The sequence below is a fragment of the Pseudopodoces humilis genome, chromosome 1 (genome assembly GCF_049639895.1).
Source record: "Pseudopodoces humilis isolate 2021_Gansu_Grassland_sample_001 chromosome 1, ASM4963989v1, whole genome shotgun sequence".
Taxonomy (NCBI): Eukaryota; Metazoa; Chordata; class Aves; order Passeriformes; family Paridae; genus Pseudopodoces; species Pseudopodoces humilis.
The window spans coordinates 136,070,507-136,085,310 of NC_142200.1; the positions used below are offsets into that span (position 1 = coordinate 136,070,507).

General features: G+C 39.1%; 1 protein-coding gene across 1 annotated transcript; it reads left to right on the forward strand.

The window, feature by feature from the left end:
• The first annotated feature begins 447 nt into the window (after window positions 1–447).
• RAB18 (RAB18, member RAS oncogene family) lies at window positions 448–14,554 on the forward strand. Its single transcript, XM_005518711.3, has 7 exons — window positions 448–592; window positions 3,151–3,206; window positions 8,179–8,240; window positions 10,019–10,091; window positions 11,580–11,698; window positions 11,779–11,845; window positions 13,293–14,554. The coding sequence occupies exons 1-7, from the start codon at window positions 525–527 to the stop codon at window positions 13,469–13,471; spliced, it is 624 nt and encodes a 207-aa protein (XP_005518768.1). The 5' UTR covers window positions 448–524; the 3' UTR covers window positions 13,472–14,554.
• The last annotated feature ends 250 nt before the right edge of the window (window positions 14,555–14,804 follow it).

Genomic DNA, 14,804 nt, shown 5'->3' on the forward strand with positions numbered 1-14,804 from the left:
TTTTGGTGGCAGGCTCCGGACCAGCTGCTCCCCGCGGGAGGCCGCAGCTGGCTCTGCTCCCGCACCGGGCGCTGGCCGGCTGCCTTAGTGTGCCGCAAGCAATCACAGAATCAGCGAGCTTTGAAAAGATCTCTGAGCTCATCGAATCCAACCGATGACCGATCCCACACCGTAGCACCGCACGCCACGTCCAGTCTTTCCTTAAACACCTCCAGGGGCGGGGACTCCACCATCTCCCCGGGCAGCCCATTCCAATGTCTAATAGCCCGCTGCCGTTTTATCTAGCCTCTTTTCTCCCCAGGGCCCTGGATTCTGACACCGACAGCGGCTGCAAACTCCGCCGGCCGCCCCGCTCCCCTCAGGGCACAGCCCGGGGGCGCCGCGCTCCCCCCGCCGCGGGCCCCGCGCAGGCGCGCCCTGCCCGCTGTAAACAAACCGCGGGCAGCCCCGCGCAGGCGCAGCGCCGCGGCCGCAGCTGCGCACGGAGCGTCGGGCGGTCGGGGTCGGTCCGGGGCGCTGCCGGGATGGACGAGGACGTTTTGACCACCCTGAAGATCCTCATCATCGGCGAGAGCGGCGTCGGCAAGTCCAGGTGAGGGGGCGCCCGCCAGCCCTCCACAGCCTCTCCTGGTCGGCCGGCTGCGGCCTAGGCCCCTTGTCGGACAATGCCGTCTGGGCGCGGCCTGCGCCCCGCAGGGCCGGGCCCGCGGGGGGAGCTCCCTCGCCCCTTCCTGGCCAGCCCTCCGGCGGGCGAGAGGTTCCCCCACTCCTCCACAGCCTCCCGCAGCCGCCGGCCCCGCGCTGGTGTCTGCCAGGCTCAGCTGCAAACAGATGAAGCGGGGGTTCTGTCGGGCTGCCCAGGGTCACCCGGGCCGCCCTGTGCCCGGGGCAGCGTTGCGTCGTGGGGAAATAGGTGCCCTTGTACATCTCTGTAGCGCTTTGGGGTTAATGTCTAGTCTGTAATAGCTATATGCAGAGTCACAAGTGACCCAGCACTGGGTGTGTGCGGGAGAGCACGGGGACGCAGTAAAGTAGCTCTAATAGTTGTTTTTTTTTTGCTAATTAAAGGCTTTATCTAGTACTTTGAGCTTCATTTCTTCTTTCCTGCTGTATTCATGGCTTTGGCTAAGCTGTATCTCCCTGCTCTAAGGAGTTGGGATTTCATTTATGTGGGGTTTTTTGTTTTCGTTTTTTTAAAACTTCTTTTGATAGTAACGTAGATTTTGCTAAAAGGTGTGGGATACAAAATCTAATTTTATATTTGATATTTTTATGCCAATAATATGTGTCCTCTGTCATGAACCTAAATTACATACAAGTTGCTAATTAGGAAAAAAAGCGCCCATATTTGTTAAAAGTCTGTCAGTTACTCATTTGAGTTTGCTACTGAAGTGATAATTAGTACAGTTGGCCCCTAGTGACAGACATGATCTGAACAAATTTCTTTTAGTTGAGGTCATCTCATATATATGAGTGGCCATATGGAAGAATTTTTCCTGGGGCAGATAAAGCACACAGTGGTTTTGCATACATATTTATATACATGTTTCTTTACATCAGAAAGCTTGGTAAAAGAGACATTATGTGGGAACAAAAATGCTGTTAAACGAGAACAGTGCAGTTGTTCATGTACAGGAACTTAATTGTTCCTAAATCTGTGTCTCTTACCTATTGGTTGACTAAGAAAGTTCAGGTGTTAAACAGGTATTAGCATGGTGGAGTAAGTGGTTGAAGTCCTGACTTCTGAACAAATGCTGTCTTAAACATGGTTCCTATGAGGGTGCTGTGCTTTGTAGAGGATTATAGCTACATAAGAAAGAAAGGTAGAAGTTGGCTGGGCTTGGCATGTAGTAGTGGTAAAATGATGGTTTTATTCTTGTAGCAGTATAAGGGTTCCATAATTTCTCTGTTCTGAATGAAACTAGTATTGGTTGTAACTAAAAATAGCTGCTCTTAAATAGCATCCCTATACAACCATCTGAAGGTACTGGTAAAACCTGTGTGCAGTGATTTTTTAAAAATTACTATTTTTAAATTATTCTTTGATAAATAAGCCTACCATTTGGTTATTAAGGTTTTGGAGTAAGGAGAGAAGAAACGTTGGTCTGTGATTAACTTGGAGTTGTCACTCATCCTTATTGAAATAAAGGCATTTCAGTGGTCACTGTTTTTGTCAATGCAGGACTCTGTCCAAATGCTAAAAAGCACTTGACTTCTAAATTCACATGCAAAAAGAGGAGAAAAGAACAGGGTGGTGGGGAGGACCAAAAAGTAAATAAGGCTTTGTTTTGTTTCTCTGTCCTGGAAATGAGTAGAAGCTGTGGTCATAGCAAACAGCTGCCTGCCACATGCACTTGCCACAGATGCATAAGACTGTTGATTTTTAGAAACTGCATGCTCAGAACCTTTGTCTCTCACAAAAAAATTTACATTTGACATCGGTGGCATTATGGGCCACTTCTTTGAGGGACCCTGAAGTGCTAAGGTCTGATGTGCTGTTAAATCTTAGTTGTAACTTTTTCTCTTGGTAGCAAACACATTCATCAAGATAGGGAGAAAGGTTGTGTGCGTGAGTCATTATATAGAAAAGAAATACAAAATCATAAAACATTGAGGAGCTATTTCTGCTCTTCAGCTTCTGTGTCTTTATTTCTGATGGCTGTTGTCCTTGCTGTTCCCCTGTGTGCCCAGTTCAAGGATTTATTTCTGGGATGAAAAACTGACTTGGAATTTATTTCTCAAGCTTACAGAAATACTGTGTGAAGCAATATTGAAACAAAACAAAAAATACGAACTTTTGTACTGAATTCTGAAAAAAGAAATATGGAATAAGGTTGAAGTAAAATGCTTTGCAAAGCGGCTCACATGACTGTTCAGGCCACTGATTTGACAACTTGTGTGGTACTTTGTTTTCAAAGAGATATTCTTGGTAATACATGCAGAGAAGAAATATGGGCTCAGGTAGCAGAGCACGTCTGCTGCATTCTTTCCATGGACTTTTTTTTTTTTTACGTTTTCTCTTCTTCAGATGTGAGTTTATTTCACTATGTGATCTTGCTGTTCCTTTCAAACTTGTAATTTATAGTCTTCCAGCAAGGTATGGCTATGCTGCAATAATAGTATCTCTTATTTTTCCTTTTTCCCTATCAGCCTTCTGCTGCGGTTCACAGATGATACATTTGACCCAGAACTTGCAGCAACGATTGGTAAGTGTGTGCTGATACTACCTTAGAAAAACAGATAACATTTTCGGTGTAAAATTGTGGTTTGTTCAGACTTGTCTAACGTGTAGTGAAGTTCAGACGTGTTTGCCTTTCTGTAAGCACTACTACTGTCCCACTGATTTATCTGTGCAAGATAGGTGTCAGTTTTTTGCCTAGTAATATTGCTGTCCAGGCCTTGTGTCTGTGCAATATGATACTTGGTAGCTATCTGCAGGTACTGTTAACTCTTCCAACTTCTGGCAATACTTGAGTGCACTGGCCTCTGCCTGGCTTCTGCTTTTCCTCTGTAGGGAGGAAATTACAATGTGGCTCTTTTTCTTCTACTTAGCAATCAGTTCCTTGGCAGCTAGACTCCTGAGAAAAGTGGAAGAGAGCCAAGAATCTAGGGCTGCTGGGGAAAAAGACAGTGACGTGTCATTGCTGTGCTGGTATTATACCTACCAGCATGGGTCAGTTGTGCTGGGGGAGAGTGACCCAGAATCCAGGCTACACTAAGTAGATTGGTTCTCAAAAGAAGCAAAATGGAACTTCTAAGAGTGTGATGCAACTCTCTGCCAAAGTAATAACTGAAATTATGGAAAATAGAGATACTTACTGTTCCATGCCATCACTTCAGTTGCATTTTTTACTTTCTCTGTAGGAACAGTTCTGTCTAAGAGCTTATATAAGTTTTTTTTTTTGAGTTCAGCTGTTGGTAAGCAAAACCAGCTCTGTCTGATTTATTAAGAAATAAATAAATAGATTTTTTTTTCATTAATGTTAATAAGATTCAGGAATGCTATTTCATATAAAGCACTGAGAAGCCAAGGGAATTGGCCTATTTTTGTTCATTCCATTGTGTGTAAAAAATGAAGTTGTGCAAGTAGCCGCACCTCAGTTTATGAGGGAGGATGGTGTGGAGGGAAGCAGGAATGAAATAGATCACATGGTGAAGATGGCAATCTTGAATTCTATTCTAACAATTTTGGCACTGTATATACTTCAGGTCCTGTTACTTTCTTGATATGTCAACCATGCAAGCCAGTTAGCAGACTAGCTACTTCAGCTTTCATGATGTTTTGGATATCAAAAGAGTAGTTCAGTCTCTGAGTGGGCATCGTTATTGTTTGAGGGCTTTTTGTTTGTTTTTAATGGTGGGGTTTCTTTTTTTTCATTCTGCTGATTTTTTTCTGTGCCAAGAATTGGCATCAGTGTGCTGTTTCAGAAACAAAGGAATTATTTCCTGAAGTAATTCTTTGGGTTTGTCAAAATGCACAACAGCATGTGTGGTGGCTAATCACTGGTTGTTAAATAGCAACAATTCAAGGTTTACTGCTGGCAGATCCTACTCAGCTCTATTTCTGATGTGGATGAGGAGGAGTGCTTCATGTAAACATTACTTCAGATAGAGTTCTGAAACAAATATACTAATCTGGAATGAATGTGATCATTTGGTAGGAAAAGTCAGTTTATAGAGACTGACTAGTCTGAGCAAATGCTGGTGTAGGCCAATCTAGCTTATATTTGAGGTAGTGCTGTGCAGCAGAGCTGCTGTGACCCCAGCATGGTGTGTGGGGCACTCCTAGGGAATAGCGGGTTCATTTTTTTGACCACTTAACTAGAAGAGGGCAGAATCTAGGTTATTACTTGTTTTTCTTTTTAAACTACTGTCCAGTGGCATTGCCACTTTTCTGGTGAATGTATTTCTAAGAGGCAGAATGTCAGCTTTAAATTCAGGGCATGATTTATTGTTCATAAAACAGTTGGAGTGAGTTCCTAGAGGTAACTATTGTGCTGTGTGAACACAGACCCTAGATGCCAATTTCAGGTACTTACAAGATGGTGAAATTTCAAAACACTTTCTGTGAGTCTTGGCTCAGAGTTCTTTTTGTGCTAATTAAACACTATTTTGTTTTGAGTTAGGGGTCAGAAGGACAGGAGCAGAAGATTTAGAGCCTTTCCTGTTGAAACAGAAGAGTATGGTGCTTTTTCAAAATGAACGGACTATAAATAATGTCTTCTTTCAATGTCATCTACATACTGACTACTGAACTGGCTAATGTGACTATATTTTTTTAATTTGGATTAGAAAGTGAGGAGAATTTTAGTTGGTTTAGTGTTAAGATATAGCAAGAACTGCACACAAATGTACAGTACTGAGGAAAACCTTGACAGCAGCACAACTGGTCCCCTGTGATGACCTGTTGAGACATCTTTACCTTCATAGATTGCACAGACATATTGGTTGCAATTTAAAAGAAACTCTGAACAGTTGTTTCATGTGGGTTATTCTTCAGAACTTAGTTAAAATCCTGTGATATTCTTCCAAGAATAAGCTGCTTTTGGCAAATAGTTCAGCTTTCGTAGCTTCATTTGGATTAAACATGTTTTCTTTAACCGAGCAGATTACCTGTCCGTGTATTCTCTTGAGGCTGGCTTGTTTGTTGGGCTTCCTAACATGAGTCTTACCAGACTACGTGTACCCCAGTATTTTCTGTTGTCCTTACTGCTCATGGTTGTCTTCACTTGCTTGGCTCTTTGTATGATTCTAGATAAGTGTTCAGTGCACTCTGTATTTTGCAAATGAAGTGATGTATTACACAGATCTGATGTCTCTTAACTTTTTAGCTTTCCTTGCATTGGGAATCCTCAAACTCCTAAGCAGTCCAATTTGTCACTTACCTACAACACAAATACGAAACTGTAACTAATTGTGCACTTCCTATAAATACAGTGTGTCATTACTGGCCTGAATGTGAGAGCAGTATCAGTGACAGAGCTGTTTTTTGTAGATTGTAAGTCCATAGAATGTTAGTGTGTAGTGCTGAGACAGGGAGTGTTAACACACAGGAGTACAGTCTAGTAGTGCTGTCTTGTTTCTGGCTGCCTTCCAAGGCATGCTGGAAAGCACTGTCAGCTGTCTGCTGTCAAGGGTAGATACATCATTCTTGCAAGGTCAGAACTGATACCTGTCACACTAACATGTCTGTATTTCACTGGGGGTTTTAGGAAGTATTAGTACCCTGTTTGTTCAATTCAACAAGATTTTCTTGATCCTTAAATTTTTTCTACTTGGCAACCAAAAACTCAAGTATTTAAAAGTTTTCTTTTTGTTAATTGGCTTTTATATGTGTTAAGCTCCTTTGTTAGAATTCTGTTTTACATGCCTTGATCACTTTAAAGGATGTATTTTGGTGTGTTATTATTTTCACACTTTTGCTTTCCAACAGTAATTTTAATGCATAGGGTTTAGTCATTATTTTAGTTTCTTATTGTACTTGCATTGCTCTTGCAGAATTTAAAGTGAATTTTAAACCTGCAGCAAGGGTAACATAAAGGCGTATATATCCATTTTTGTTAAATGCAAATGCTGAACTGTGTAGGCACAAGATACTGAATCTGTTTACTCAATGGGAGAAGGATATTGGAGCTTCAGAATGCATATAATATGTTTGTCTTAAGGAAGAAAGTTTTCTTTCTTGAAATTATTATGAGATATTTGAATTTGTCATGTTAAGTGTCCAATAGACTTGTAATATCTGCAGTTGCAGGTTTTGGTGCCAGACTAATGGCTAAAAGAGTGCACTGTGAACTGTTGGACATAATGACTGAACTGCAGGTGGGGATTTTTGGAGTTCAGGGGAAGAAACATGCAATTACATTGGAAGAAAGAGATTCTGTTAGTCTGAAAGTTATTGCTGAGTGCTGAAAAGGAGACAGAACAGAATGTTCTCTAGGATCAAATTGTGTCAAATTGCTAGCATAGCAGTCTTCTGTGAACTAGGTAAAGTTCTAAGAATTGGTGTTTAAAATACAGTTAATAATGGCTGTTCTTTTCTATGTGAACATAACTGCAGAATAATGTACCATTCTGGTGCATGATATTGAGTATTATATTACTGCTGAGTTAGGGACTAGGAGTCCCTAACTAAGTTCTGTTCAGTTACTACAAAAGTTGGTGTACTTTGGGAAAATTTTGCTTGAAAGAGAGTACTGGCTTCTTCCAGTGCAGAATGTTGTCTGCAAAACACCTGACACTTCAGGGAATGCTTCAATGAGCTGAAGCTGTGAAACAGTGGAATAAAAAATGTGTTTATCTTTTTTGAAACAATGCTCTTTTGAAGTTCAGGGCAACTGAAGTTTAAATCTGCTTATAATATGCAGGTTTTTTAATCATCCTGTATATCCTTTGTGACTTTAAGTTGAATGTGTTTTGGCAGCTGTTTTTATTTGTATGTAATCTGCAATTAATTCAGGAATGGAAGTGCAGCACACTCATCCTGAGGCTCTACTCATTTTGTATTAGAATAGTTGAATTCATTTTCTGTGAGGGAGTGTGATGATTTACATTGTAATTCCAAGTACAAAAACGTTGCTGTTGTGCTTGAAAGTTGTTCTTATAGAAGTATCAACTTTCCATTCTGCTACTTCATTTTAGAGCTGCTGCCCGGTGGGAAGTAGAAGTTGAGCCAAAAATACTTGAAGCGTATTTCTAGTTAGTTACTTGCTGTTTGTAACCTAAGTGTTAAATTAAAGCACAATGGATAACTGTGCTGAGCCTTTCAAACACACGTGTGTCACTATATTCTTTAAATTTGCAGAAAGAATGTTGCTCTGCTTGGTCTGAGCTTTGTGCATCTTGTCCTTGAGCAATTGATAGGCTGCTAGTTCCTGGGGGTGGAGGACACATGAACAGGGAAGAATTTTGTTACATGTTGGGGTAGATGACTGAGCAGCAGAGCCATTACCTTGTTGTCTGTTTGGAGAAAATTTGTGAGTAATGAGTAGAAAGTTAATCCATTTGAATTACAAACTTGAAAATTTGTCCTGGAATATATGCTCAATACAAGAGGTATAGTATTTGCCTTACCTCCATAAAATATTTTGAGTCAATGGCTTAAAAGGCCCTTAGGCTTTTGCAAAAGTTTTTTTTGAGTAATATGTCTGAAGAACTAAAATATCTTTCCTCCTCTAGGTGTGGACTTCAAGGTGAAAACTATTTCAGTTGATGGAAACAAAGCTAAGCTGGCAATATGGGTAAGTCTCTCCTAAGTCCTTCATGTGTTGCTTTGCTATAGGAATAGCTAGGGTTTCTATAATATATAGTTTGTATAGAATCCTCTTCTGTTAATATGAAGGTGATTTAGAGAAGTGGGAGGTAATACTGCAGCATTCAGCAGGTGCAATGAGCTGTGGGGACAACTGGCTGATAGGGTAGTTCTGCTGCCTGTGAGCTTCTGCAGTACTAATTACAGGTCTGTTTGGGATAGAAGTAGAGAAAAGGAGGAATTAAATGGTATTAAATCAGTAGAAGGGTGCACTTCTTTGTAAAATTTTGCCTATAACACTGAGGCTGTGTATTGATAGTTTAAGAATTACAGTTGCATGCTTATGTTACTTCTTTAAACCCATTTTTTGTCTTAACTTCATAGCCATCATACAAAGGCTTATATAGGCTCAATGTCAGAATTGTTCGTAGCAGATGCATTTCAAGGAGAGAGGGGCAGTGTTTGTAATCATAGCTTTAGTGTGTTCAACTTCTGTTCTAGTTAAAAAGTAGAACTTCCATTGCAGCAAGTGAAGAAACAGTACTTCCAAGCTTTTAAAAAATACTCTCCATTGTGTGAACCAGCCTCCACACTTATGTGACTTGAAGCACATTTTTGTAAAGTCAGACACAGTTGTGTCTTCTTGTGCCAAGCAAGATTAAAACTTGTTTCTAATATAAGCAAGATATCAGACTTCTGTTTCCTTGGGAAGTAACAGTAGAACGTGAAATGTGTATTGCAGTGTTTCTGTAGCTTGGAGGGTGCTTCGTACCTCACTAAGGCACAACTTAGGTCTTAGTTACACCAGTAATCATCAGTGAAATAAATGAGTTTGACAAGGAAAGTAAATGCAATAGCTTGACAGAAAATAAAAACAGCATACAGGAAGAAAACCAGACTGATAGCAGAACAAGGAATGGTAAGTTAGAGTTTATTTTCTTTCATTTTGGAAAATAGAAATAATCCTGAGGTAAACTGGAAAAGAAAAGCTTGTGAAGGTGCATCATGACACAAAACCAGTTTTAGATGCGTGACATTGACTGAATGGCTTGTAGAATGTTGAAATCCAGTTTGCTTACCCAAGGTTCTTTGTCAGGGAATCTACAGTGTTTCATGTGTCACTTCTAACCTGGGTAAATTGAATAAAGTTGTTTAAATATTCTGTGCATAAAGTCTTCAATGAGTGTGCACTGTAATTTAATCTCTGATAAGAAAACAGCATTCTAATTTTGGTGGGTTTGGTTTTCTTATTCCAAAGCTATTGACTCTTTAAATTTTAGGGTGTAAACCCTACTTAAAACTGGAAAAACCTCTGACTTACTCCTCCTTCTGCTGTGTTATAGCATGTTAGTGCATTTACCCAGATACGCAATCAAATTTAATTGGACCAAATGATTGAAGTGAAGGAACTGGTTTTGTTGTCATGGGCTGTGATGCTTGTTAGAAAATCTTAGCATTTCAGCTATGCTGCTTTCTTGCTGGTTGCTGCAGTACTAGCTGCAGATCAAATGCATTTGCAGAAATGGCCGTCTTACTGTTACATAATCTAGTTACATACTACATCTAATAGTTCAGTGTTTCCCAGGACAAACTATATAAAATCTCAATGTGTAGTAAAACAGCAGGGGATGGAATAAACTCAGCTAATCTGCTAGTGGGCTATAGTTTAAATCTTAGTTTTTATCTTCATTAGAAGTAGAATGCCTGAAAGCTAAACTACATTCTACTCAAATTCTGAATAATGGAACTTTCTGAATCATTTATTAGGATACTGCAGGTCAGGAGCGGTTCAGAACATTAACCCCCAGTTACTACAGAGGTGCACAAGGTGTTATCCTAGGTAAGTATATCTTTGCATGCTAGTTCAAATATTTGTGGCTTTCTCATGCATTGGAGTTACACAAACTTCTATAGCCTTTATATAATATCTAATTGATATTAAATATCTTTGTGTTGAACAACTCATATTAAAGCATCTTGGTGTCTCAAGCTCTTTCTCGTGTAGTCAGTCTGACTGGCTTGAGAACCTCTGATTTTTGAATGACAATAAAAGCTACTGCTATCTGAACAGATAGCTTGGATCTGTTGTCCTTGTGCTATCATGAATTTATTTATTGCTTTTTATTTTTGCCTGCGTTTACTAAGTGCAGAGTAAACAGATATTCTCCTCTGTGTGGTCTCTCTGTACCTGTGTGATACAGCTGTTTCTTTTTCTTATCCCTGTTGCTTTTTTCCCAGTGAAATTAGTAATATAAACAGTGTGGGATCTGGCTGAGGTTTTTTGTTATTTGTTTCCCAACTGTTGGAATGTTGCAGTCAGAATCACTTAGAAAAGACCAGGTGGGCATGTAGAAAGCACCAAGCTGTGTGTGTGAGAAACCCAGGCAAAATACATAATTTCAGCTTCACAGGCAAGTCTCATTTGTGGTTTTTTTTGGTTTATGGAGGCCTGTTTGCTAGGCACTGAGCTCTGAAGTTCTGCTTCACTGCTAGAAGTGAGGAGCTGACTAAAGTAAGGGATGTACATTTAATTTTCTTGACGTTGTTTCTGACTTTAGAGAATCTTGCTAAGCTATTGTGTCTAGTTAAATTGTTTAACATGGAATAACATCTGCCATGTGACCTCCTGATAAGTTTCCCAAGTTGTGTGTTGCATTACCTTCCTGGTATAGGAAGGTACTGTTGACACATGTCGTGTCAAGTCCCGTAGTTGCACTGAACCTGCCACTTACTGTGGCAGTTTTACCAGCTGTAAACAAGCATTGTTTGGGAGACAGAATGTTCTGCTGTTGAGATTTGCTCTCCCATTTTATTCAGTATCTCTGTTACCTGTTTTCTAAAAAAATAAGGTTGTTCATCCAAGCTAAGTTACAGATTGGATTGAAAGAAGCTGTTTATGCCTGTCTGCACATGGGATGTGAAAAAAGGAAAGGGAAAAAGCAAAGGAAAAAGCCACTTTCATAGCTCCACTACTGAAGGTTGTGCCATCCTCTTTGCATAGCTGTTGTATACTGATTTTAGGTATCCTACATGAAGGATCTGCTAGTGTAGAATTACTTGGAGAATGATAGTCTCTAGCTTGTAAGCTAGAATGTATCAAGGATTAGTATGAGAACCGTAGGTGGTTGAAGCTTGGAGTTATTCTGCATCAGTGGTTTGAGCTGGTGGATGTCCTACTTTTTGCCAGTTGTTCATATAGAAGGTAAATTTGAATCCTTAGAACTCCTTCAGCTTTCTGATTCAAAAAGCCATCATTTTTGCTCCTTTTGTAATGCAAGCTGTAATTCTTGGAAAAATATTGTGGAATAATATCACTAATATCTTTCAGTTTATGATGTCACAAGAAGAGATACTTTTGTCAAGCTGGATAACTGGTTAAATGAATTGGAAACATACTGCACAAGGAATGACATAGTACAAATGTTAGTTGGAAACAAGATTGATAAGGTAAACCAAATTCAACTGCCATAAGTAATCTGGTGGTGTATTTTGTTAATAAGGATCATTAATGCTTTGTTTTGTTATAGGAAAACCGTGAAGTTGACAGAAATGAAGGCCTCAAATTTGCAAGAAAACATTCCATGTTGTTCATAGGTATGTTATAGATATTTGCAGAGATCTTGATTTTTTGGTACATAAGGAAAAGTACCACTTCTGTAGGATTGAGAGTCTTAATGTGAGCAGTCCAATTAATGATATTTCTCACTTGCACTGGGCACAAAGATAACGGGTATTCCTCTTTTTTAAAATCGTGCCCATGTCCACATATCTGTTCTAACTGTGGATGATTATGTAGAAATTCATGAGGATGAAGGGCATCTGTAGCTTGATGAAACCTGGTTTGGGGTTTTGTCTGATTTCTTTTCCCAGCTGACTTACTAAATTAATAACAGAAGCAAAATGAAAGAGGGAAAACTGCTGCTATTGGCCAGCCTTCAGTATAGCAAAATAGCTGGTACCTGAGAGAGAAATCTGTATTAGAACTGGGATGTAAAAATAGGTAGGTATATAATTAACTTAAAAATGGTGGGTGGGATTGAATAATGATATAGATATGACTGGAGCAAATATATTGCTCTCATCTTGCTCTAAAATGAAGTGGATTTTGTAGGCAAAGCCATGTAACGATAAATTAAAAAATGGGTGTTGAAGTCACTCTTCATGTGTCTGTTTATGTGTTTCACCTCAGGATCAGAAGACATTATTTTACAGGATCATTCCAGAGCAAAGCAGTTCATTGACATGTACTCATTCATTCTTGTAGACTTTCTCTGACTGAAGACTTACTTTTGTTTAGTGTCCTGCTGTGTTTCTTTTTTAGCTAGTGTCAGATGTGGAAATAAAAGTTCAAAGTTGAGGCAGAAGCTACTAAGTGCATGGAAGATGAAAATGAAATGAAAATTAGACTATAAATGTGCATAAATATATATGTTAAGTATCTGCATGGCTGCATAGATGAACAGGGCAAGCCCTTGTGGAACTGAACAATTTCTGATGGTGTCTGTTGTTCTCATAACATAACCTGTGGGCAGATTTCTTAGCCAAAGAAAGGATCCTGAGTGAAATTACCTAGAATTCTGCTAAGTGCCAAAGGAATGAGATCCCTTACTGTTTTTTATCAGATGAGTTTTAATATGGAGTCTCACCCAGAATCCTGCAGTATGGATCCTTGATTTATATGGTCTGGTGGTACTAGAGTTATAAGTAATGTGCACAACTGAAATATAGAACAGCAACCAGGTTTTTCAGATAAATATCCAAATTTTTCTTACTGGAGTGCTTTCCACAGAAAAATAAAGCTAAGCTATAGCTGTCTCCATATGTTCTGGTGAAGTTCAGCTTGAAAGCTCTTCTATTGAAAATACTTTGAGGTGCTACCTGTGTGGTGACAAATCCACATAGTTGCCAATTTTGGCATCGCTATGTAAGTAGGTTGTAGAAGTTTTAAGTCTGTTGTAGGCTGAAACTTAACTGAAAGAGAAATATTAAGCAAGTTACCAGAAATTATGCTAACATTTGACTTTTTGTGTCCCTTCTCTAGAGGCAAGTGCAAAAACATGTGATGGTGTGCAGTGTGCCTTTGAAGAACTTGTTGAAAAAATCATTCAGACTCCTGGACTGTGGGAGAGCGAAAGCCAAAACAGAGGCGTAAAGTTATCAAACAAGGAAGAAGGATATGGAGGAGGAGGAGCATGTGGTGGATATTGTTCTATGTTATAAACTTTGGGAAGGTTATTCTTTGCATATTTAAACAGATAGTTACATCTTTCTGTACATAAAGTCATTAAATGCTATTTTTAGGGACCTTGCAGTTTGCACATATTTGTTTTGTATCATGGCAGTGAACACTTGTAGAAAAAATGTTCTGCAGCTTTCCCAGTTTGAAAACGTTATGGTAAGCATGCCCAACTTGCAATCTTCAAGTTTTTATAAGTAGCATAAATAATGTGCAAGAACAAATGCACTAAAATTTTACAACTGTATACATTAATTGTGTAACTATTCTAAACAAATCCATCTAACAAATACTGCATTGTCTGCTCTTTGTCTTATTTTTAAATTCTGTTGAAATTATAGAACTATATAGTGTGCACAGATATTGGAAACAGTATGAGCTATAAATGTTACATTTCATCTCTTATAGTAAATGCTTTTTTTAAGGTATTAAAAGCAGCAGGATTATACAGTTCTTAGACAAATCTACTAAAAATTTTGTCTTTCAGCAGTGCAGTCTAAAACACAAATTGGCACAAGCCCTAGTTGGCATCAGCACTTTCTTGAAGAGATGCTTTGAAAGATTCCTTTGCAAAGCTGGGAGATGCCATGTTTTCCTTTTAATCATCACTTCAGTTGATGGCTTAACTGGAGTTTTAATCCTGTGATATTTATATAATAAATTTGTGGTACTCTTGCACTCTAGGTTTTTATGATGGTCTGCTCTTGACTTGCTGCAGAAAGTCTTCATTGTTGGCAAGGGTTCTGAGTGATGTTATTGTTCTTTCATCGTGAATCAATTTGCCACACTTCAGTATGGATTCCTAATTTTCTGAAATGTTTGTAATATAAGTTTATCTCAACTGTAGCTCACTGTGACTGTGAGATCTCTTATCACGTCTGCTGTGTGCAGCTACTTATTCAGAAATAAAACTTCTGTCACAGACACTAATTGGGAAGCTATAGGGCTTCTTGATCTCTGTATGAAAAAATAATATTGCAATGAGTATTCTCTTGAATTTACTGTATCAAAGCCAATGGTTTGTTTCAGAAGACTTGTATAGACTTAATAAATTTTTTTCCACAGTATTCAACTTTTTTAACCTCTTTCTATTGCAGAGTTCTATATTTTCTAGTGCATATGGTTTAAACTAGGTCATTTCATACGTACAGATTATTTCTAAAGGACAAGACAAAGATGCTGTTCTGTGTGGATTTTCTTAAAGAATCACTAGAGTGCAGTCAGTAAATGAACTATTAGGCAGTTTCTTGTAAGTATAGTGACTGGACAGCATCTTTTGTTACTGCAAGGTTTTGTTTAAATGTCAGCGTACATGAT

Excerpts from the sequence above, each read along its gene's own strand:
- RAB18 (XM_005518711.3), top strand. The coding sequence starts at position 525 with ATGGACGAGGACGTTTTGACCACCCTGAAGATCCTCATCATCGGCGAG. Across the intron at positions 10,092-11,579 it reads TGCACAAGGTGTTATCCTAG|TTTATGATGTCACAAGAAGA; the intron begins GTAAGTATATCT and ends AATATCTTTCAG. Across the intron at positions 11,699-11,778 it reads TTGGAAACAAGATTGATAAG|GAAAACCGTGAAGTTGACAG; the intron begins GTAAACCAAATT and ends GTTTTGTTATAG.